Source organism: Hippocampus guttulatus, chromosome 4 (genome assembly GCF_054856545.1).
Source record: "Hippocampus guttulatus isolate MCC_2025c chromosome 4, RoL_Hgut_1.0, whole genome shotgun sequence".
Lineage (NCBI taxonomy): Eukaryota > Metazoa > Chordata > Actinopteri > Syngnathiformes > Syngnathidae > Hippocampus > Hippocampus guttulatus.
In genome coordinates, this window is record NC_141264.1 from 22,084,392 (window position 1) to 22,109,264 (window position 24,873).

Sequence of the window (24,873 nt, forward strand, 5' to 3'; positions counted from 1 at the left end):
CCTATCAGACTCAATGTCCAGCTCCCTTAACGTGCAGAGCTCGTCCTTTCCTGATCCAAATTCTAATCGCCCAAATTACCAACTAGGTTTTCACTGGGAGATATAGTTTTAGATTATCTACTTTTTACCAAACATAAATGCCCAACTAATACAACAGTTTCTTCCTTACGAGAGCCAATGCCCAGCTCTCTGGAATGTCTCCCTATTCATTCACTTGTGCAATAGCTCACTTGCCCGACTAGTTCTCCAACTACGCCTTCCCGAACATATCTAATGTCCAACTTGTCCTTCCCTAATAGAGCAATTGTCTAAAACCCCAAACGTCCAACTACTCCTTCACATCTCGGTCATTGACTTTCCCCAGCCCATGCGTCTAACTAGTCCTTCAACTACTCTTTTTCTAATAGATCAAATGTCCAACTTTCCCAAATGTCCCACTACGACTTCAATGGTTGGTTAATGATCAATAACCTTCACTTGAAGGTTACTTTTCCAAATAGTCCATCACTTGTAGATCGATGACATCTCCTTGTCGATCTTACAGTCTGTCTAACTCATCCTTCACTTGTGTTGGCCTGACTTTCCTGAGAACCAACGCTTTCCATTTTCTATCTTCTTAGTAAAGGACACTTCAGAATTTTAGCGGGGCCGCAAAGCAAAACAACACACAAAATTGAACCGGTGTGAAGAACTGAGGGCTAATCATGTGGTCTCTCTTTATGGCAGCGTGCCAGCTGTTTGCCGACAAAGACATCCAGGAGCCGCTCATGGCCACGCTGTCGTCACACATGGAGAGCCGAGGAGTCCAGCAGGTACTTGAACACACCATAACTGTTCGGATGCAGTCCCGACTGGAGGAAATAGACGTCTGTCCCCCCCCCCAAAAAAGCGCACCAGAGGCTCCCGCAAAGACCGCAAATGAAAGATTTTCCTCATAACTGATTTTCGGTGGCTTGCTCGAACCTTTATTGTCATTTCTGACATTTATGAACACTGTCTAACGTAAGAGTCTCTTTGAGGCGTCACATTTCCAGACATTTGACACCGTTGCTATTCCATAGATTTTTTGGCATTTTGCATTGTTAGTATTAAGCTAGCAAACGTTTGTGAGACGAAATTACATTGTACGTTTGAAAAGTATAAATATTCTTTTTTTTTCTCAAAATATCTTTTGTTTTATGTCTCAGTTTTACTGTAAATGTCACCTGGTAGTGACAAATAAACTGTATGAAATGAGCACTCTTATTTGGAGCACTGTGCAAGTGAGAGTGAAAACAACGGCTAAGAAACACTTAAAAAAAAAGTGCTTTAACAAGTTTAAGTATGTTTTTGATATGTTTGAATGTGTTGAAAGTGTATGGGCTCTGCTAACAGATTTTATATTTTTGATCATTACTCATGGCGCGTAGATCTGAAAACTATTCCGGCGATAAAAGGGAGTTCGCTCTACGTTGTATGTGAAGACATTATCCTCTCGCCATAGGTGGGCTGGTCACTGCTGTGTCAGCTGCTGGAGATTTGTCCAGGCATGCTGGAGAGCTTGAACACACCTCACCAGTAAGTAGCTGCATCTCGCTCAAAGTCAATACAATTGCACCGAATCATACTGAGTGAGGGCTGTTTCGAAAAATCTGCCAACTCAGTTTGGGTGGTGTGATAACTTCCTGCATTACGGTATTTCATGCATGTAATGGTACTTACTGAACATTTTTACCTGCTTTCATCGACTGAGAGTAAGATTATGTAATTATTACGGTAGTCAGTGGATTAATGAGGTATATTTTGTCCTGTTGAATACATGCAGGCAATAACTTTTTTGCTGATCCTCAACTTGGGAGGAGGAATAAGTTTGTTCTCATCTCTCACTTCAGGCATCCATGCAACCATCCATTTTCTAACCTGCTTATCCTCACAAAGGTTGCGGGCATGCTGTTACTCAGTTACTGCGATCATTCTTTTTTTAAATGTGTTCACAATATGGGGCACAGCAATAAACAAAACGCTAAACAAAAACATGCCGTGGGCCGCAATTAGCTCCCAGGCTGCACTTTGAACACCCTTGTATCTTTGTGGAGGTTATTTATTGACAGAGAGAGTCATGCAGTAAAACATAGTTCATTTCTGGCAACTGCCTCTTTTAATGTCTGTCAGGTGAACACTCTTTAAAGGGGGGGAAAAAAATTCTTTACAAGAATATGTTTATATGATGTTGACTGAATATGACATCATGGTTGCTCAGGGCGCAGGTAACGACCAATCATGGCTCAGCTTCAGAACACAGGTGAGCCGCAATTGCTCGTTACCTGAGCAAGCAACTGCTATCATTTTCAGTCAACTGAAAGTGGCAAAACAGCCACCACCTGAGATGGCTAAAAACGGGTCGATTTTGCTGCTTAGCTCATATTACACACACGCACACACACACACACACACACACACACACACACACACACACACACACACACACACACACACACACACGAACGATCTGAATCAGAATGCCCGTATTTAGACTTGTGAAAGCGCATAGAACATAGTCTTGTAAAGAATATTTTGGCGTTGACTTACCCTGCTGTTGCGTGTTATTTCAATAACCAACAACTTTCAAATCCCTTTTCATTTGACAAACGGTGTCACACTTCCCCTTTTGAGAAGATTTTGCCAGACATTTCACACATTCCAAAAATGCACCAAGCAGGTTCTGATGAACACTACCACGCATGTCAATACAGAGTAGGATTAATAGAAATTCTTAACTGTATGCGTGTGTGTGCTTGCGCGGGTGTTTGTGTGTGTACAGGCAGATCCTGAGAGTTCTGTCGCAGTACCACGCAGATAGCCGGGTGGCCATTGTTGCGCTCCAAGCTGTGTCCCACCTTCTACGCTCAGGTACATTCCAGAAAGGGCGGATACCGGTGTCTGTTACCTCGCTTTCAGTTTTGGTCTAAAGTGCTCCCATTTTGCTGCAGCATTTGTTCCCAAGTAATTATAAAGTAACCACTGTGAGTGTTTTTTTATTTTTTTAATAGACTGGTATTATTTGCACAACCAAAATAGTGCAAATACACCTTTCAAATTTCTGTATTCGGGGAAGGTTTTAAGTCGCATATTATTTACTGTCATGCAAACATAAAACAAGTTAACTTGTACCGCGTAGTAACGTAAGCTTAGAGGAACCCTGGGAAAGAACATAAACGCAACTTGTACCACGCATTGTCTTAAGCGAAAACGCAACCTTAGAAGCGACATAGACATCATTTGTAACTAGAAGTAACTGGAGCTAAGAGCAACAAGTAGGAAATTCTATCCAACTTGTACCAGCAACATCATGTACATGTTAGTAACTTCAGCCAATGCGTAACCCAGGAAGTAACGCACATAAAAATAGATTGTAACTTGACGTAACTTCAATGTAATGTTGAAGTAACCAAGCAGTGACTTCAGCTGAGATGTCACCTAGGAAGTAAGGTCAAAGTAACTTTTAACTGTCAGTAACCAGGGCTAAGACATAAGCCTAACTTAGGAAGCTATCGACAGTAAAAGTGAGTTGTACCACGTAAAAACTTGTATCTTGAAGTGTCTTGAGCCCGTACACAACCGAGAAAGTCAATTTACTGGAGATGGAAGTTGTAGCCTACCAGGTTGTAACTTGAGTTAAAAGTTAAGCTAGGAAACAACATGACAGTCTCTTGGAAGTAGCATTAGCATGCACCAGTAAGTAAATTGAACGAAAAGATTACCTACAAAGTACCCAGGAAGTAAGGTAGCAGTAACTTTTACTTGGAAGTAACTTAGGCCAAGACGTAACCTAGCAAGTAATTTAGAAGTAGCTTGTGTTTATCTCAGTAATTGGAACAAAGATGTAACCTTATGTGATGTATAGCACATTTTACAAAGCAATAACTTGTACCTCGACGTGACATGAGTTGGGTACAATTAATGTGAAAGTGGAATTTGACTTCCTTAGCCTAAAAGTATGCTTATTAATGTCATAAATTAAACATTAGAGTTGTTTAGTTGATGAATGAAGCCAATTGTTTAAACAGGAAATGTCTCCCGCTTCATATATACTTCTAAACAAGATCTTTCCGTCCGCACAAATTTTCATATGCCGTATAATGCATACAACAAATTCATGGCCACTAATCTGTTCCAACGTGCAAAACAACCATTAAGCCTCAGGCGCTGTCATTGAACTGCACAATTAAGACGCTTTCCAAATGCAATTATCTTACATTTAATCTGGGAGTTTCCCATTTGTTCGAGTGCTTTAATTAAGAAAGGGTGCTCAATTAGTTCGCTAGTGGAAATGTACAACACTCTCACTGTCTGGTGCGTTTCCTTTGTTGAGAGAAATCTAATCTTGCCGCTCAACTCAACTCGACTGTATTTAAAACAACCAGAGCTGCAGACTAGTGCTGTACATGGAGCAAAAATCATTCAGATGACAACAAATAAAATAATAACAACAAATACAGTAGGAAGCACAAAAACAGTCAAACTAAAAATCAATAGTGTCTGGTCCGCACACATGAGGCACCGGGCAGGGACGGAGGAGCTCAGAGAGGTAAGGTGGGGCGAGGCCATTTAAAGATTTGAAAACAAATAGCAGGATCTTAAAAAGAACTCTAAAATGTATGGGGAGCCAGTGAAGGGATGCCAAAGTAGGAGTTATGTGCTCCCGATGACGAAAATACTATTTTTCCAGGTCACGCATCTGCTCGGATATTTGTCGCTCAGCGGAGTTCACGGCGCTGAATCATAACTGAGGCAAGAACATAAACGTAAACCTAGAGCAATAAGAATTTTGGATTTTGTCCAAGGACATACTATTAATTACATGATAAATATTTCTCGACATGTCAATTCTGGGTGGAATTTAGGGCTGCAACATTACGACCAGAATGATAATAATGACTATCGGTACTTTGATCAATAAAGTACTCAAGATTATTCATCAAAATTGCTGCTCATCGAATTTTTTGTTAATTTTTAAATAAACTTGACTTGTTGGAGCACACGAGACATCGTGTTTCCCCCCCCCCCCCCCCCTTCTCACGCAGACGCCATTGCTCTGCAGCTGCTGGAAGACGAGGAGGAGGACGTGTTCGGCCTAGTGGTGCGGGCCATGAAGGCTTTCCCCACCGGTGAGGAGGTGCAGCTCCAAGGCTGTCGAGCTCTGCAGGCGCTCCTGCATCGAGGTGAGTCTGAAGTGATTGGTCGTGCTCATCAGAATCAGAATCAGAATCATCTTTATTGGCCAAGTATGTAGAACACACAAGGAATTTGTCTCCGGTATAACACGCTGCATTAGTATCATCGTAAACAACAAATCATTCGACGTGTGACAACAGATTATTTTCCATGCTCTGTCAACGCTATCAAACTTAACAAGCAAACAAAAAACACGTATTGGGCCATACAACAATGTCAAGAATGAAGCCGACCGACCTTCATGACTTTGTATTCATCAGCCATGCGTTGCGTTTTGAATAAACGCATTTTCAGCAGCTGTGAAATGTACACATTGCACTTTAAGCAAATGATTGGCGAGTATTGGTTATTTCGCAATTTCCACAAGCTTGAGGACAATGACTTTGTTTTAATCGCCCAATTGTGGAAAACATTTACATTAAAGCTTTAAGTAGATGATTGGCAATACAGTTTGTACAAGTTAGCTCACCGTCAATACTTTAATGAACCAGTTCTGGGCAACCTTGAAATTGGAACATTACTTTAAGCAAGAAGTGTTGTTTGTTAGATATCTCGCATTAGCTCGTGACGACAACCTTTGCACTTGAACATTATGTTTTAAAATGATGATTGACAATAAACTGTCTGTTTTACTTTTAATGAACCGATTGCTGAAATACTAAACAAGGAGTCATGCGCATGAATGTTTTTTCAGACTATTAGTGCGGAAGTATTTCAAGGAAAAGTACATTTTGTGTTAAATTATTTTATGCCTTTGATATTGAATGCATCATAACATTTTATTTATTTATTTATTTTTAACACAAATCTATTGTGATGTTGCAGTGAGCGACGAGCACCTGGTGGAGTTTGTGGAGAACCAAGACCACCTGGTGGTTCTCGCTGCACTACATGGGTTCCCCGGCAACCCAATGCTGCTACTTCAGGCCATGAAGGTTCTCCTCCCCCTGTCAAGACCCAGTAAGACCCTCCTCAATCATTATGACCACAATACCATCAAGTATACATATTATGTAACTCTTACAACAGCCTGTCAATCTGTCAGTTTGTCATTAAACGTGAGGTCGCGACAAGCTTGGCCGACATGCAACGCATTTTTTTTTCGTTGCCCTCTGGCATCCGTAATGTGAATCTAGCTGGGTTTGGCTCCCAGTCAACTACCTCGAAAACAAAACATCCAGCAAGCACTTAAGGGCTCTGGTTTCGCAGCAAGCACATCTATTGCAATGCGCAAATGCGGCCGAGCCTGATTTGCAAACCAGCGCCTGACAGGCTGCAGGTTTGCAAATTTTCCAGACCTGTCGAAGCCAACCTGGGTGTTAATAACTTGACTTGCCTGGCATCTGCGTCAAAAGCACATGTCGACAGTTTTTAACCGCCGCCTCACGCTTTTCAGTGACTTTGCGTGAATACTTGAATGCGGAGGTGCGCGTGCCATGCTAATGCTAATGCTAAGTGAGCACACCTGTACTCACCAGAAGTGTACTGAGGTTTTCATTGTGTTTGAAGCACATTTTGATGTATATTCAGAGGAAATGCCACACGTGTGTAATACACAGTCGTAGCCTCGTGAACGGGCGGCTCTATTTTCAACTCTTTTTGCCTCATAATGACTTCCATTGAGTAACTACTATTGTAAGGGTGGGGAAAATTTCTGTTTTTCCCTGGCTCCCAAGTGTGCGTAATTCCTGTCCTCTTTGAATATGTTTACGTTCACATTGCCCTGTGTGGAAACGCATGTCTCTGCTGATGTAATGCAGGCACTTATTTAGCCTCCGCACAAATGTAATTAATTATCCGCTCTCTGCGATTTTGCTTGACGAAGACTCTGATTTATACAGTGTGGGAAAGTACCCCACTGATTGTGTCATGGCATTTATTCCCACTCGCTTTCTATGAGGTCGCAAACCACTCGGCGACTTGGAATTCTAGAAAAGTTGGTCAGATGATGATAATAATTCACATGCTTGAACCGCAACAAGGGCACAAACAACTGCTATACATATAATTTGCACCATATTGGGAACATTGGGCCTATCCATCAAGTATGAAATCCCACACTCGTATCCTGCTGAAATAATGCAGAACATCATGAGGAAATGACATAAGTGATACATTTTAGCGTTGCAGATCGGCCCGTGCTAATTGCTTTCGTTCGGGGCTCACTTAGGGAAATTCCTTAGTTGGAGTTCATCAAGTTTAGTTCATTAAGCTTAGTGACCTCTCAGAGCAGAGGTGCAGGGTTCGATTCCGGCTGCGGCCTCTCTGTGTGGAGTTTACATGTTCTCCTGTGCCTGCGTGGGTTTTCTCCATGCAGTCCGGTTTCCTCCCACATTCCAAAAACATGCATGGCAGGTTAATGGAACACTCTAAATTGTCCCACGGTGTGATTGTGAGCGCGGATGGTTGTTCGTCACTGTGTGCCCTGCGATTGGCTGGCAACCAGTTCAGGGTGTCCCCCACCTACTGTACGGAGATGGCTGGAATAGGCTGCTGCACCCCCCCCCCCTCCCTCCATGACCCTTGTGGGGATAAAGCAGATTGGAAAATGGATGGATGGATGGAGTTCATCAAGGCAATGGAATTTGACCAAAAATGGCTGTTTCAAACCAGAATGACCAACTTCCGCTTCCATTTCAGGCATTCATCCTTGAGCTTTTTGTGTGTGTGTGTGTGTGTCCTGTCAGAACAGATATATCCACTCAACTTTATGTTGATATGTGAAACTCATATCCTGTCATTTTTTTCTTCTGATTTGAAAGTGGGTGTAAAATTGAACTTTCCGTTCAATTTCGGGCATCGGTACATCAGACTTTTTTTTGCATTCCATCGTTTCCATTTTCATGTCCATTGGTTCAACTAGTGCCTGGTGTTTATTTCCTATTTCACGGATCACGGAAATGACAGCTTGCACCAAATTTGACACAATGCTCCGCCCAACCTCGAATGGCGGAGGCAAAAATGCTTCGCAAGTCGCCCAACTGTCTAGTTCAGTGCATGCCAACTTTTGAGTCAAGGCACATATTTGTACTTCTGGTGAAATCTGGGTGTGTTTAGTTGAACACAAGGCTATTGTTTTCACCAGTGTGCCCAAGGAACATTCGCACTAGCATTCGGGGTTAGAAACAAAAAACCCCCCCCAGCATCTCAGGAAAGTGTCGAGACTTCCTCCCCTGTGTGTGTCATCTGGGATGAGCTACTGATTGGGATTCATTTGGGTGAATTCAAGTACAAGCTCTGCAACTAATTTAAAACAACCTACTTCAAATTTTGGGCCTGGTGTAAATGTAGACCCATCCAGACAATTTAATGTTGAGTGTGGAAATTGTTGACAGGGGCTATTTCCAATTCCGACCTCTTCCAATTGGGGCTAATTTGGGCAGCATAAAAAGTACACTTGCATGAGTTTGGTGGGCAAGACCCAGCCCATTAACAGAAATTCCCAAAGAAAAGTCATCATGGAAGAGCAAAAGCTGTGACAAGAAATATTTTCTTCACTTTTCACTCATTCGAGGTGTGTCCCAATACTTCTTGACAATGTATCATATCCAAACATGACAGAACAATGGCTACTAACTTTACTTAACATCTTCTAATTGAAATGTATTGACCTTACTCTAAAAGTACGATGATGTCTACTTGCAGGCAGTAACGTGGAGATGTTGATGTCTGGCAGCGCTCGCTGCTATTGTGCGCTCATCTCGGCCATGGACGCCTTCCCGCAGGATGAGGAGCTCCAGGAAACAGCGTGCTGTCTGTTCCGGAGATTCACATCAGGTCAGGAGAATAATGACAGTTGTTTTGATTTGAATAATAAAGATACGGAATCTTCAGCATGTCCGTCACGCATGCTTTGGCAAGTGGAAAAATAAAATAAAATGAGAGTTGTTGCAGTATACGTGAAATTCTGTTGATTGCAATTGCATTTGCAATATAGAGAGAATGTAAATTAAAGTTGTGATATATTAATTTAAAAAAAAATTAACGACTTTTTACAGTGAGGTGACTTGAAAACAATAAATTCCAAGCATAAAATACATAGAAAATACTTTATGTTGTGTCTGTGTTAGATATCTGCCTTGAGCTGGCGGGCCTTGATGCTGTGGTGTGTGATGTCAGCAAGCGGGAGGGAAATTGGTCAGTTTGCCTTACGCCAGGGGTGTCAAACTCATTTTTGTCGCGAGCCACATTGTAGTGAGCATTTCCCTAGGAGGGCCGTTATGACTATGAAAACATAACAAGAAATCAAGAATGATGGTTCATTCAACCATTGTTTCAGTTAGTGTAATGAGGGGTTTGGTAACAAGAAAATGCTTACATTATCTCGCCTATTTATTACATATGAGAAGTTTTTGGTACAAGTTTTAGCAATCATCGAAGAAGGTGACATGTTTTATTTGCTTTCGCGGGCCACATAAAATGATGTGGTGGGCCAGATCTGGCCCCCCGGGCCTTGGGTTTGACACCTGTGCCTTACACTATCTGGGTGTGAGCTCGGGCTGGCAGTGCTTAAATTAAAAAAAACTAATAAAAGAAAATCCACAGCATGTTCAGCCACTTGCATGTGTCGTTACTATGATAAATATGCATGGGGGGCGAGGGGGTGGGGGGTTGGTGTGGCGTGTTTGTAAATCAATAACATGCAGCGATAACAGTGTTGAACAAAAAGATCAAGTATGACAATGGAGGCTTCCGTGTTTGGATTGCGTGAACTGGGATGACATTGTGACAAAGGTTCGTGTCAGTTGATTGGGCACTTCAATTTGATTGATCTCTATGCGCCTGCGTGTTCAATTGTGTGTTTGCGTGTACGTGTGTGAACGGTTGTGCGTGTGTGGCCACTCAGAGAGCTACTACAACATCCTGGTGCTGAACGGCGTGACCCGGGTAGCGGTAAGGGCCTGCCGGACATTCCCCTGCAACGCCACGTTACAGGCCGCCGCCCTCTCCTGCCTGGCAGACCTCAGTGAGGCCACACACGCAAATACACACACACACACACGTGCTCACATTCAAAACGAGAACCGTCAGACTCATTACTGCACTTCATACAAAAAAGCTGAACAGCCAAACCTGCTTGGAATCAATGGCTGACTTTTTACTAAAGGCTCAACCAGGTTTGGTCCCATCGTGTCTTGGATTTGACCTTGTTAAGAACCAAGGACAACATAGCCTATGATCAAATTTAGTTTCTTACTTTTGTCATGATTTGGTTTGGGACCAACAGGTGGCACTGTAGGGCTCTCCCTGCGGCTGCACACCTGTTGGTCATTACGTAATTATTAGTTGTATAAAAGGACTCCTGCCCAGACACTCGGTGTCGGGTCATCGTTACTGTCATGATTCGGTTCGGGACCAACAGGTGGCACTGGAGGGCTCTCCCTGCAGCTGCACACCTGTTGGTCATTAAGTAATTAGGGCTTTAAAAGGACTCCCAGCCCGACCACTCATTGTCGGGTCATTGCTTGCTCTTGCTACTGTCATGTTTGTTTATTTGCTGTTCCTTTGCTGCTGTCATGTTTGTTCTAGTAGTGTTTTGGTTATTGATAGTTTTTGTTTAAGTCATGGTTTTTGTTTGTTACTTTGGACTTTGTTTTGGATTTAGTTTTCTTTGTTTTAAATACAATTCGTCAAGTACACCCTGCTCCTCCCTCCTGCCTGCTTTTTGGGGTCCACCACCACCACGCAACGTGACAACTTTGACTGTTTATCACGTCCTCACAGAGCTGGGTTAAAAAGGTGTTTCATTATGCAGCTGGCTCTGCATGGAAAGCCCTGCAAGCTGAATTCAAGACTATTGACAGTTTCATTGAACCAAAAAAAAAAAAAAAAAAACTCGAACGCATTGGGCTAAGTTTTTAAATCAGATGTTACTACTACTTACTACTACTTGCTACTACTGCCTCTTTACCAAATCACTTAAAAGAAATGCCGGGTTAAATGTAGATCGAATACCATTAAAACCATGTACAGTGCAAAAGATACAAAGCTATCACATGAAAACGCGTGACGTTGTGCTCTTTAGCATCCAGCATGGTGCAGAGTAGAGCGGCGGCCGAGCAGGGTTTGGAGGACGGCGAGGCGGAGGAGAACCGCGGGGTCAGCTCGGAGCATGTGGAGGACTTGGACTTAGACCTAGGCTGGATGGGGGTCTGCTGCACCGCACTGGATGTCCACGCCGCAGATCCACATGTTCAGGTCGGGCGTAGCAAATCCATCTTCGAAAATGAATGAAACGTAAAGAAACCCAATGCCTCCTTGCAGAAAGCTGCATGCTGGGCCATTCACAGTCTGTTGGTGCACGGAGCAGGAAGGAGGCATCCGGAAGAGGAGCAGGATGATCGGTACTCTTCATCAATATTACATACACCTCATGGACCAAAGTTTTTTTGTTTTTTTTTAATCGATCCATTGATTAGGAGATCTGACTCAACATTTTTGCTCGTAAAGTGTCAAGAGTTGATAACCATTTTGTGGTCCAAATTGTGCGTGTCTTTTCAGGACTCCTGTTCACAGACAGCTGATGGCGGCCATGTTGCTTCACTCCTCCTCCCCCTCCGTCTTCGAGGCCGCCACCAGCGCCATCGCCGTGCTGGTCAAGCAAAATCGTAAATGGGCCGCGCACACATACACACACACACACACGTATGCACGCATTTGGCATTTACAAATGCACAAGAAAGAACTCAGACAACGCACATACAGTACCAACTTTTAAATCGGGGAAAAGGACCTAAATGCTGAGCTCGGGGTGGGAAATCGGATTGTGATGCTTATATGTTGATTGTGTGTTTACAAACATGGTGCGTGGGAGATGTGGATGAAGGAAAACAGTTCCTGTTTGATGGCAGGTGTCTGTGCGCTGAGTCCAAGCAGGCAAGGAACAGGATGCACAGCTGGCATGAGGAGAGCGAAAACAGGAAGCAGACAGGAGACAAAAATGCGCGGACATGGCAGGATAACTATCATGAATTCAAGGCAGAAAAGGCAGTGGCTGGATATTCAAAATCGACATTGATTGTTGATGATCTACTGACAAGGTTACATAGAAAACGCTCACACTCATTGACACAAAGACACGTAAAATGCACAAAAATATTTGAAATGCATACAAACATTCACGCACAAACCTTACAGGATGAATACACACACAATGCATGTGCAACAAAACAAAACGGATACACAAAAGCAAACACGCAAAGCATACCAGGCAACGGTAAAAAAGGAGGAGGATAGGGGCCGGCTGCCCCGTGAATAGCGAAAATCCGGGAACAATTTGCACCCATTCAATCGGATATATAAATGTAAAAAATGAAATTAATATATTTGTACTTGGATCATTTTTAATATAACACCATGACATGGTCTCCCCCTCAAAAAAATTTGCAAATAAACAAATAATGAATATTTTTTTTGAACCTGCAAATAGGTGAAACCGCAAGTTCTGCCTGAAAATATACAGGGGTCCTCTCTACGTGTACAGATACCTTTTAATTACTTTATATTTAAAGGAATATCTTACTTTGGTGTTGTAGCTAAGATGCGCTCCATGCTGCTGTCCAGCGGCCTCCATGTCAACGTGGCGGAGATGATGAAGAGGCACCTAGCCTCGGTCCAGGTGTCGGTCAGCGCCTGCCGCCTGCTGAGCCTCCTCTTTCAGGGCCGGACTGCCGGCCTGGACGAGCTCAACATGGCCGTGGGTCAGATCCTGAGTGTCATGAAGTTCCACAACTTCCAGCCAGAGGTTCAGCTGGAGGCCCTGCGGGCCAGCCTGGTCTTCCTCTGTCCAGGTATGATTCAGTCTGTAGACCTGAAGTCAAAATGCTCCTGCTGCATGCGGCATGCTAAACTTTGCCAGACCGGAGCTTACGAGAGCACGGCGCCTCGGTGGCAGACCCCGACATGGTCGATGTGTCCCTGAAGGTCCTAAAGAACCAGTGCGTGGTGGAGGGAGCGCATGCAGTCTACCTGGAGGTCCTCAATAGGGTACAAATGCCGCAGTGTCATGACCGTCTGGCACAATATTACAGCGGTGCCTCTATATTGTCATTCTGGGACCGGTTTCTTCTGTCTGTGTACAGTTCATCAGGTGTCCGACCATCCAGGTGTACGGCTTAAAGGTGCTCTCCGCTCTGGCTGACTGCTCGGGTGCAGTGGACCTGCTCTGCCAACAGGGGGCCATTGACACGGTGCTCCACACGCTGCAGATGTTCCCGCAGGATCGAGGTGCGCTCATATAATCCCTGCTCCAAAAGATAAATAAATAAAATGAAAATTCATGCTTCCTTCCTAACCGACAGAAATTCACCACTGTGGTCTGACCCTGCTCAGCTACCTGGTGTCCAAGAAGAAGCTCTCCAGGATGATTGTCCCCGTCCTGGCCTCAGTCTTGGTGGCCTCACTGGGCCAGTACAAGGAGGATTATGACTTGCTGCTCAAGGTATCGAGCATCCTGCATCATTTGCGGCTCACGTGCCCTCGAATGTCACAGATTTTCATTTGATTTCAACTCTAGTGTGACGATTAAAAACTGACTGAAAAAGGGAGAAAACATTAGAAACAATTTGTGCCTTCATTCAAGCCAACACATTTGGGAGTATATTTTCTTCACTGATAAAAATATATATCTATATCTTATATAGATATATATATAGAGAGAGAGACACACACACACACACACACTTTTTTTTCTTTTACAAACTCTGCATGTGTCTTCCGCAGTGTTTCCAGGTGGCATTGAGGATGCTGGATGCCTGTTCGGGATCGGCTATGGAGCTGCAGAGGGAAGACTTCGACCGTCAGATATTCCAGCACCTCCGAGAGTCTGACATTCCTGAGCATGGCAAGAATCCAGTATGTGACAAGACGGGGACTTGGTTAGAGCGAGGTTATTTAAGTAAACCAAAATGAATGAAACCAAATTTTCGTGAACCAAATAACAAATCAAAACAAAGTTTAAAAGCATTTTTAAAAACAAAAACTACCCGTAACTGAATTTACATTTTATGTTTACAAAACTTACTAAAACTTACTATAATTGTACTCAAAATGCCCTTTGGTTTCATCTTTGGCGGCTGGGGATGATTTTAAAATGTATTTATTTCGGTATTGCTCTGTTGCTGAGAAGTCAAAAATATTGTATTTTCTACACCGGGGTTTAATATTCCTCAAGAGGAATTCATGCCACAAATCCACTTTAGAAAGTGGCAACTTGGCAAAAAAGGGATCAAAAGCGAGACTATCTTGGTTTACACATTAGGGTTGTGATGTATCTAACTTTTGAAGCACCACGATGCCCCTGCTGATTCAAAATCTTTTCTTACAGTCCCTGTGTTTGATTTGTGGATGATTGTTTTTAAGATGTTTTTTTAATAATATTATTACTTAGTTTTTGTTTCGTCTTGCATGAAAGAACGACGCAAAATAAAAAATAAAAAACGAATACTAAAACTAATTTTAAAAATACAAGTAGTAAAAAAATCAAAAACGGCAGTGCTCCGAAAGCAAATTAAAACTTACTGAACTTGAAAAAATACCACTCAAAACGAAAAAAAAATGAACTATAATGAAAATTCCAAATCTATTTTAACCCTGGATTAGAGATGACATTTTGAGACTGAAATGGACACTCCCCCAATCGTTTTTGTATAACCTCAGCTCCGTCGGTCAGCGTGTTTGGCTCTGTCCAAGATGTGCGCCAACTCGGAGCTGCACTACAACATGCTGGAGAAGGCGTGTGAGGACGGAGACACCGTCATGGCAGAGTGCCTCATCGAGCTCGGGGCCGACGTCAACAAGAAAACCAAAACGGAGTCGCTCATCTACCAGGTGTGCACACCAGTATATTACATGGCCATTGATCAAACTTCTCTGCCCGCAAATAATGAAAAATACAGTAAACCAACCCCCGTTTATTGGTCGGGACGCATCCCAGGTGAAAATCTGGAATACAGAGAGGCCATAACCCAAATTCTGACCCGTGCTTCCACTGGGTGTGTGGTCCAGGTGTGTGAGAAGGGAGGCCCGCTAGAACTGGTGCTGCTGTTGAGCCAAGGCGCCCACGAACAGCACCTGCGCCGGGCCCTGGCCGTCAGCGTGAAGCGCGGCGACGGGCCGATGGTCATCCAGCTGCTGGGCCGTCTGGGCCTGGACCTCAACAACAACGCCTTGTGTCTCGGTGGTTTTCGCCTCGGCCGACTGGACGCCGCCTGGCTCTGCCCCCTGCTGGCCCAGAGAGGCAGGGTGCACAGTCTGCGCTACAGCAGCAGTAAGAAGGCTTTATTTCTTTTTTAAAAACTTTTTTTATTTGATTGTTTTTGAAAAGTTTTTTTTCCGGATCGATACGAGGCTTGGGTGGTACTACCACATATTTCAACAAAATGGCAAAACAAACATAGGGCGGCCCAGTGGTCCAGTTGTTAGCGTGTCGACCTCACAGTGCAGAGGTCGTGGGTTCGATCCCGGCTCCGGCCTTCCTGTGTGGAGTTTGCATGTTCTCCCCGGGCCTGCGTGGGTTTTCTCCGGGTACTCCGGTTTCTTCCCACATTCCAAAAACATGCACGGCAGGCTGATCGGACACTCCAAATTGTCCCGAGGTGTGAGTTTGAGCGCAGATGGTTGTTTGTCTTTGTGTGCCCTGTTTATATTTGTCTTTATTTAATCTCACAAGTATAAATACAAAAGTCAAATCTAACCTACGCAAGGAAGAAAACGAGGAAAAGGAAAATTCTTGCAAAAAAACCCCCCAACAAATTATAAGTTTTCTATTTTGGTTAGGACCAAGAGCTCGAACACATTGTTTCTTTTTCTTTTTCATTCATAACAGTCGAGGCTAAACAGGAACTTAGCCTACATTCCACTGAAAGCACACCTGAACATCAAATGGGGTAATTTACCACTAGGTGTGGCAAGGAGGAATTATGGAAACAAAGAATGATGTTAACAATAGGCAGAAGCGCAGAACCTTGCAGAAAGGTTTTTGTCATTACTAAAACTGACTCTGCATCATCAATATCAATCAAATCCCCTCTGACACTTTTGGAGTCGGAAAATAACGCCGATATTGACGACCCTCAACTTCCAACTGTTTCTGATGCAGCACCCAACTCTTGCCGGTGAAATGATCGTTTTCACAACGACACAGGTCTCGAGGTTGTGGCGATCGAAAATTTGGCAGAGATGGGAAAAAGCCAGAATAAAAACTAAATTACGAAATGTGCGTTCTATGTTTCGAAGGTAAAGGAGCCAGCTTGGCACGCTACATTCACTCCTTGCAGCGCTCCAGGACCCCGGGAGCTTCTCTGAAGTCCCTGGGTGACCCCTGTCTGACGTCCGGATACATCTCTGACGAGAGCGATGACTCCAGCTTCAGTTTCCTCTCCGTGGACGAAGGCCTCTTCGTCGACGACATGGAGAGTGACGGTACGGATAGCATTTGCTCACGCCCGGTGTGACGTGTTATTGATCCTTTTCGGTTCTCTAGGGAGCGATTCATTGACGGGGGTCTCCCTGAAGCCGCACAACAACTCCACAGAGGAGCTGAGGTGGGGCTCGTTCAATCGGAACCATGGACGCCGCCGACACGCCAGTGCGGAGGTACTTGAAATATTTCATATACATATCAATGGGTAGGCATGGAAGGGGTTTTGCCCATCTTGAGTGTGAATTTCCGGTTGAGAAACCTTTGTAATGACTAACAAATCCCTGTAGATGGCAGTGTTGCTTCACTTTGGATTTGAGATCAACACAGCTTTTGAAGAGAAGATCAAGATTAGGTTATACGTTTCGCCATGTCACGTCAATTGGGGAGCACACACTTGAACCGAATTTGTTTCTGCTATATATAGAATGTGTGCCGGTAGGCAGTACAAAGTATGTGTCAAGAAAAAATTGGTTAAGTTAAAAAAAAAAAAAAAACCTTGATGTTCAACTCGACTACACAGTGAGTCAGCATTGCTCCCCGCGCATTTCAAAGTTGTGTCTGTAATACATTATTTTGCCATCAAAAGAACTTTCGCAGTCTTGATTTTGTTGTTATATCGTTTGAGGTGTCACAAAAACAAAATCTATTCGCGTTAAAGTCACCATTCTGCTTGGTCAGAAATTACTGGTACTCAACGCATGTTCCATTGGTGATTACCAAAGAACGGAAAAGCTGGAAACTATTTTTGTTTCTGGTGTAAAAAAAAAGTCTGCCCTTTTCTTTTGGGAGGTAATTCAGTATTGATATTATCACAGAACACATCATTCTGTGGGTATTGAAATATCAGATAATTTTTGTGTCCAACAACATGTTTAAGCATTTCTTTCCCCAGAGTGGTCCAATAGATGGCGAACACACCGAGCATGCACACAGACGATATGGAAGGCACCCAAAAAGTATTTGAACACATCTATTTTCATCGGTTGTTTTTGATCCAATTGTCACAAATGAAAACCAGTGGAGTCGGATTTCATTTCTAGCGTTCGGGTCTCTGGAGATTTCATCGGCGCTTCCCAAGGAGAAGGAGAGGATCCGCCTCCTGGACCTGTCTGGGAACGAGTTGGACTGCCTCTTGTGCCTAATGGACCACGGGCCGGTTCAGCAGCAGCTGGCTCACCTCCTGAGACTGGACCTGAGCCACAATGTCCTGCTGGAGTTTCCCCCTGCGCTCTGTCAGGTGCCAATAAGCCGCAATGCAAAATCAGTTCGAACTCTTACGGTAGCATGGGTGCTTCAAAGACAAATTACGAGCCAGACTCTGTTTTACTCTGAAAGACCAAATTTGAACTGCATATCTCTCTACCTTCTTAAAATAATGGCCTAAGTCATTTGTTGACCCCCCCCCCCCCAAAAAAAATCACACATCATTTAAAAACAGGTCATTCAATTCTACCCATGCAACGATTAATACATATAGTGTAATCAATACTTGGTTCAACTTTTTGTGTTTTCCTAAAAAAAAATGGACAAAAAAAGAACAATAACCTAACTTGACAGTCAGGCGATGGAAAATGAGAAACATTTGTAAGTTTTGTTGTCACCTGGAGGCGGAGCATGGCAAAAAAATATTGGTGACCCCCCCCTCCCCCAATCCCCCTATTGTTTCTATTGCGTCATGAATCCAACGGAAAAAAAACAGGAACATTTAGTCCTCAAAGCCAGTTTCACTCACTCACCATCTTAAACTTTGGCGGACACTTTTATCATGAGTAAACCCACAAAAAAATCTCACAAAAGCAAGTGCAAAAACATACCGGAAGTCTTCAGTTTTGGTTTGAAGCATCCATTTTAGGTAAATTTGGCAAATGAACTTGACCTTGGGAAATCTATTGTGTGTGTGTATACACAACATGTGGGTGGGGCTAAACATCTAAACATTTGGATCTTTGTCTTTTTAAGTGGGTCTCAAATCTCAAGAAGCTAAACTGGAACAACACACAGAAAGTCGGCCATTTTGGTTTGACACGGCCATCTTCGGGTTATTTTGGCCACTTTCAAGTGTGCTTTCAAAGACGAAGACTTCTTTTCATCAGATAGCTACTCAAATCGAAAGAACGTTGACTAAATAAATGGTTCAAATAAATTTGGAAAACATTTGACTTTGGTGACGCCAAACTATGTCTGATTGCTACCAAATAAGATAAACAGTTGGACAACGCTAAAATACAAAACATTTGAGTGGTTGCCATTATTAGTTTGCAGGGCATGTCGACAACCTTAGCTAGCGCGCCATCAAACACAAAAACTAAAAATTCAGATTCACAACCTCAACTTGCTGTTTTCTGGTGCAGAGTTTAAGCGGCTTGACCCGATTGGACCTGCAGGGCAACCAGCTTCAGTCCCTTCCGGCGGAGCTCCTTGCGTTGCCGGCGCTCGCCACGCTCAACGTCTCGCGCAACTGCGTGGGCCCCCACCTCACCTTTGACGCTTCGGCCGCCTGTCCGTCCCTGCGGCAGCTCAACTTGTCCTTCAACAAGCTGACCACCTTCCCACGCCAGCTGGGGCGGGCCACACAGCACCTAGAGGAGCTGCTGATGGAAGGGTAGGACCCCCCCCACCACCACCACCACCACCAAATAGTCAGGTGCTAACCCTTCTCTGATGTCAGAACGATGTTGACTGTTGGCTGCGGTCTTCAGGAACAACGTGGCCGATCTCCTCATGCCCCCGCCGCACCTCCCCGAGCTCAAACTGCTGGACGTGAGCAAGAACGCCGTGACGGACATCTCGCCCAGCTTTCTGACGGGCTGCCCCAAGCTGGAAATCTTCAACGCCTCCTCCAACAAAATAGGTGAGTGACTGGATATGAAAAGACAATATTAGGTACGCCCGTTCTGGCCCATAACAAGATAATTATCGGTTTCAGATTCCTTGGAACAGCTCCCAGCAAAGCTCATCACTCTGAAACTTGCCAACAACAATTTCTCTGTCGTTTCTGATTCCATACTCTGCCTGCCTAAGTGAGTGTGAATGCATGAAAAACTTTTCATTGACCTTCTGACTTGTGATGTATTCTATCGTCTGTGTCCTTTGAAAAACACATACATCCATTTTTGTCATGGTTAAAATTTACGTGAATGGCGTGCCCACGTTTCAGGCATCCCATTCACATAAAAATTTTAACCATGACAAAAATGGAGATACGTGTTTTTCACAAGACAGCCACGATAGTATACTGAATTATGTATTTGTATGGTGTGGTTTATTATGTTTTAAAATATGTATATTGCAGATTATGAGTCATTTTAGTCATATAATATATTTTGTTTTTATTTAAATGCGATGTCTATTTATTTTTCAAACAATCATCACTCATCGATGATCACCGTTACTGTATATTGAGTGTATTTTCCTTTTAGGCTGGAGCAAAACAGTGTCAATGCGCAGCCAATATTTTTTCCCTGCAATGAAATGATCACGTTTTTGTTTACCCCCAGCTTGAGATCAGTGGACATGAGAACCAATCACATTGCGGTATTACCGGGCCCGGGCTTGTGGCTGTCCAGTAACCTGCGCGAGTTGATGTTCAGCCACAACATCATCCACGAGCTGGATTTAAGCGGCCCCGTCCACAACTGGAGCCGATTGGAGAAGCTGCACTTGAGCAACAACAAGCTCACTGAGGTGAGCTGAATGTTGGGCAGCTGCAGCAACCGAACCAAAGGAGCCAAAAAAAAAAAGATCATTTTTTATGGTGGTTGGGATCAGATCCCGCCTGAGGTCGGTCTGCTGGAGGGTCTCACTTCTCTGGATGTGAGCCGCAACGCCGGACTGCGCTCCTTTCCCGACGAGATGGGCAGGCTGGGCAGACTTTGGGACCTGCCTCTGGACGGCCTGCGACTCCAGCTGGACCTCAAACTGATCGGAAACAAAACCAAAGACATTGTCAGGTAGGACCTCGACGAGGATATGGACTCACCAATTTGGAAAAGGAGTGAAAAGTGAACTTTTCAAGGGCTCTTCCTCCAGAACCGACCCGTCCCATCTTGGCTTTTGCATAATTTAATTGTATTTTATTCCTTCTTTTTTTCTGAGTATGTTTGTCTGATCTTAAGAATATTCCTTCTCCCCTGTTCAGGTTTCTGCAGCAGCGTCTGAAGAAGGCCGTTCCCTATTACCGGATGAAGCTCATTGTGGTGGGGAACGCCGGCAGCGGGAAGAGCAGCCTGGTCCGTAAACTGATGAAGCTCAAGCGCTCGCAGCAGGCCTCCTCCAGGCGGATGGCCGGCACCACCGTGGACGTACGCGACTGGACCATCAAGGAGCGGGACAAGAAGAAGATGGTGCTGAACGTCTGGGACTTCTCCGGTGCGTCTTTGTCTTGTGCTTGCGGGTCAGAGTCAGCGGCAAGGCCTTTTCTGCCGGCCGAAACACTTTTGAACAATTGTCCGGGTTGTGAACAGGTGGCGACGAAGTGTGCAGCTCGCAGCCTCATTTCCTGTCCCCCAGAGCACTCTACCTGGTGGTGCACGACCTGAGCAGAGGAGCCCAGCAACTGGACGCGCTCAAGCCTTGGCTTTTTAACATCAAGGTTAGAATAAAGCGAAAACACCAACCTGAACCGAACCTAATCGCAACGCACTGACCCACTCACACATCTGACCTCAATCCGCAAATCCAAGGACCCAAAGCCAACCCCAAATCTCCTCTTTCCTCACCATCACCCAATTCTAAACCTCGCCAATTTTTGTAGCCAAATTAAATTAAACCGCCCTCTTTTTTAAATCAAAACCCTTTTCTTCTTCCTCCTTCCTTCATTTTAAATCAAGCCAATGAAACGGGAATAACTGTTCTGAAATTTATTGGGGGTTTTTTTTGTTTTGTTTTTTTTACAGTGATGCTTGTAATGTATCAGAAAGAAACCAAATGTTTCACATCCTGTTGCAGGCGGTGGCTCCTTTCTCTCCGGTGATCCTGGTGGGAACTCACATGGACGTGAGCGATGACGTGGCGTTCCAAGCCTGCCTTACCAAGATCCGCGAGGAACTGCTCAACCACCAGGGATTCCCGACCATCCAGAACTACTTCACCGTGTCTGCCTGCGACGACTCAGACGCCGTCGTCCGGCTGCGCAAGGCCATTGCCAAGGAGGCCGCTGACTTCAAGGTGGCTCGACGCTGACGTCATCCCGTCCAAATGCGTTTTGCTCACTCCCCACCCCGTCTCCTTCCGTCCGGCAGATCCAGGGTCAGCCCGTGATGGGCCAGCTGGTTCCCGACAACTACGTCGAGCTGGAACGCAGGCTTCTCCAGGAGAGGACCAGGGTTCCGAAGGAGTTCCCCGTCCTCACGCGCCACCAGCTCCTGGAGCTCATCCAGGAGAGTCAGCTGCCGCTGGAGGAGGCGGAGCTTCCCCACGCCATCCATTTCCTCAGCCAAGCCGGTCAGTGTTAGGCTGCTAATAATTAGTGCAGTAGCACCCTCTGTGCTGACAGATGGGCCAGGTCATTCGTATATGAGGTTAAAAAAAAAGAAGTAAAATTCAACAGTCATGTAAAAATGTCTCATTATTTATAATTATCGTTTAAACAATTAATTAATTACTATTATTCAATTCTAGCCAGTTATTTAATTACATTTCATTAAAATGTCTTGGTAAAATAGTTTACTATACACTTATTTGTTTATTTTATTATTTACGATACAATGTTTGTAAAATTATTTTTCGTATTTAAATTTTATTTTATTTCCAGTATATCACTCAAACAATCATTTAATGGGAAATGAACGTTTGAAAAATATTAACATTTGGATGGCCCAATTTGATGGAAAAAACAAATATTTTTATGGCATAAATGCTTAGTCGACTACATCGACTAAGCATTTATGCCCACCTTACTAAAAACTTACTATGCCCACCCCTGGGTCAGTCTGGTACAGCACATTAGCTCATCACCGTAAAATGAAGTCAAAAGCCTCAGTTTTTAGCATTTTTTGTTTGTTTGTTTGCGTGTACCTTCAGGGGTCGTACTGCACTTTGACGATCCCACCCTCCAGCTCCAGGACCTCTACTTCATCGATCCGCAGTGGCTCTGCAACATCCTCTTGCAGGTTCGTCCTATTTTAGTGATTTCAATGTACAGTGTGTAGAATCTATTGCTATCTAGTGGCGAACCAATAGAACGCAATGACCTAAGAGCGGCTGAAAGCTCTGCTCTGCATCGTGCTGAGACGGGCAGACGGTACAGATAGGTGAAGGGACGAGATGGATTTGAGGCAGCGAGAGGGAACGGAAATTCACAGACACAGTGAGCTATCGAGGATGACACCCAGACTCTTAAGGTGAAGGGAGGGGGACACAGTGGAGCAGTCAATATTGAGGGGCAAAGTATCGCCTTTGAATCAGCTGGATTGACGGCAATTAACTGGCACAGACAAGGAGGAGTTCTGTTTTATCGCTGTAGAGTTTGAGGAAGTTAAAGGTGAACCGAGATTTCATTTCTGAGAGGGAGGAGGGTGGGAGGAAGGTGTCAGGTTTGCTGGAGAGGTAGAGCTGGGTGTCATCCGTGAAGCAGTGAAAGTGGATACCAAAGTTATGGAAATTATTGCCAAGGGGGAGGAGGTAGATCATGAAGAGGAGGGGCCCCAGGACAGAGCCCCGGGGCACACCTAAAGAGAAAGTGGAGGGCTGTGAAGTCAAGGATTTTACTTGGATGAACTGATGGCCTTTCTTTCCAAGTTTGTGCTTTGTCATCTAAAAGCAACACTTTGTTCTTATTGGGTGCAGAAACTGACCCTCAAGGATGGATTGAAACATTCTCAAGGAGTCGTTGAGCGCTCATCCGTGGAAAACTTTCTGCTAGAGGCCAAGTGTTTCCCCAGCAGTCATGCCACGCACTACTTGAAACTTCTGGAGAAATTCCTGATCGCGCTACCCCTTGGAAAAGACCAGCTGCTTGTGCCCAGCAGGTACACACACTGAGTTAGATGTGCACCACACTGGACACATCATAAAATACACTTGCATTGTCTTGAAGAAATATATGCTCGGAGAATAACTTCGGAGTATTACGAGAACACAGAACAAAATACTAATAGCATCATAAATGGTTTTTAAAAAATCCGTAAACTCCTCAAAAATGCTATGAAATCGTTACAATTAAAACAAATACACTTAAGACAATACTATGAAATAAATTTGAAGAAAGGCGAGATCATGTAATGTAAAAAATATAAATAATAAAACTAAAAATATAAATACAAAGCACCAATTCAAAATTCAAATCGATTTTGGTAGTAAAGTAATAAATGAACCTCAAAATCCTTACAAAAATATAAAGATGGTAAAATAAATCAAAAAATATTATAAAACAATTGAAAGAATACAATTTGAAAATAGTTAAAATAGTGCCGCTAATAAAGTGCTTACCTATGAATGTTTCTTTTTAATCAACACACTCCACAACAATATAAAATAGTTTTAATTTAAAACATACTGAATTGTATTAATGTATTTAAAAAAATCTATCTCATAAAATAATAAAAATTTACTTAGAATTTACAAAAAAAAATTCGGAAACTAAATATATCTTATCTCGCTAAATTGCAAATAAATCTCTAATTAAATAAATAAATCTCTTTTTTTAATACATTTGAAAAATACAAAATTAAATTAAAAAAAAAACACTCTAAAGAATGTAGCCTGTTATAGATACCTTTTTTATATGATTCAAAGATACTTTTTCTCTCCCTCCAGTTTAACAAAAGACAAGCCGAGTATTGAGCTGCCTCACTGCGAGAACTCCGAGGTGATCGTGCGAGAATACGAGATGCCTTACTTCCCCGCCGACTTCTGGCCGCGACAGATCAGCCGCTTGCTGGAGGTCTCCGCTTATTTGCTTTACGGGAGAGGTAACGCACGCTTGCCTGTCACGCCTCTTCGTGTGGCCCTTGAACTCATTCACCGTGTGCGTGTGTTTTCCCCAGAGAAAGCGTGCCCACCTGAAAAAGTGTGCTGGAACCGAGGCGTGCACCTCAGCTGGTCGGCCGAGGCCTACTGCCTGGTGGAGGCAGCGTGGCGGCAGGAAGAAGTCTCCAGCGTGCTACGGATCACCGTGCCGTCCTCGCGCAAAGGTATGCGGCGGCCCCATCACCAGCCAATCCATCGCATGGAGACACACGAGCGTTCACATTACCCAACTCCACCGTGTGGCTGTTAGTCTTGTTGACTTTGAGATA

The 24,873-nt window shown here is 43.9% G+C and overlaps 1 protein-coding gene across 3 annotated transcripts in view; it reads left to right on the forward strand.

The window, feature by feature from the left end:
• lrrk2 (leucine-rich repeat kinase 2) overlaps positions 1-24,873 on the forward strand; it is a 32,833-nt gene that overhangs the window by 737 nt on the left and 7,223 nt on the right. For all 3 annotated transcript variants that reach the window (XR_015100762.1, XM_086109739.1, XM_086109740.1), the window contains exons 2-35: positions 727-812; positions 1,484-1,557; positions 2,801-2,889; positions 5,064-5,201; positions 6,040-6,174; positions 8,860-8,991; positions 10,061-10,180; positions 11,240-11,412; positions 11,479-11,558; positions 11,716-11,822; positions 12,750-13,004; positions 13,073-13,200; positions 13,296-13,440; positions 13,515-13,654; positions 13,936-14,067; positions 14,872-15,042; positions 15,220-15,481; positions 16,450-16,635; positions 16,697-16,809; positions 17,529-17,592; positions 17,677-17,873; positions 18,988-19,238; positions 19,336-19,487; positions 19,563-19,656; positions 20,134-20,320; positions 20,405-20,586; positions 20,775-21,004; positions 21,100-21,227; positions 21,584-21,802; positions 21,877-22,078; positions 22,658-22,746; positions 23,423-23,604; positions 24,392-24,546; positions 24,622-24,768. Coding sequence is in view for 2 of the 3 variants with exons in the window: in XM_086109739.1 (XP_085965865.1) it covers positions 727-812; positions 1,484-1,557; positions 2,801-2,889; positions 5,064-5,201; positions 6,040-6,174; positions 8,860-8,991; positions 10,061-10,180; positions 11,240-11,412; positions 11,479-11,558; positions 11,716-11,822; positions 12,750-13,004; positions 13,073-13,200; positions 13,296-13,440; positions 13,515-13,654; positions 13,936-14,067; positions 14,872-15,042; positions 15,220-15,481; positions 16,450-16,635; positions 16,697-16,809; positions 17,529-17,592; positions 17,677-17,873; positions 18,988-19,238; positions 19,336-19,487; positions 19,563-19,656; positions 20,134-20,320; positions 20,405-20,586; positions 20,775-21,004; positions 21,100-21,227; positions 21,584-21,802; positions 21,877-22,078; positions 22,658-22,746; positions 23,423-23,604; positions 24,392-24,546; positions 24,622-24,768 (5,145 nt within the window). In the remaining variant the exon portion in view is untranslated. The remainder of the gene's footprint in view (positions 1-726; positions 813-1,483; positions 1,558-2,800; positions 2,890-5,063; positions 5,202-6,039; positions 6,175-8,859; positions 8,992-10,060; positions 10,181-11,239; positions 11,413-11,478; positions 11,559-11,715; positions 11,823-12,749; positions 13,005-13,072; positions 13,201-13,295; positions 13,441-13,514; positions 13,655-13,935; positions 14,068-14,871; positions 15,043-15,219; positions 15,482-16,449; positions 16,636-16,696; positions 16,810-17,528; positions 17,593-17,676; positions 17,874-18,987; positions 19,239-19,335; positions 19,488-19,562; positions 19,657-20,133; positions 20,321-20,404; positions 20,587-20,774; positions 21,005-21,099; positions 21,228-21,583; positions 21,803-21,876; positions 22,079-22,657; positions 22,747-23,422; positions 23,605-24,391; positions 24,547-24,621; positions 24,769-24,873) is intronic.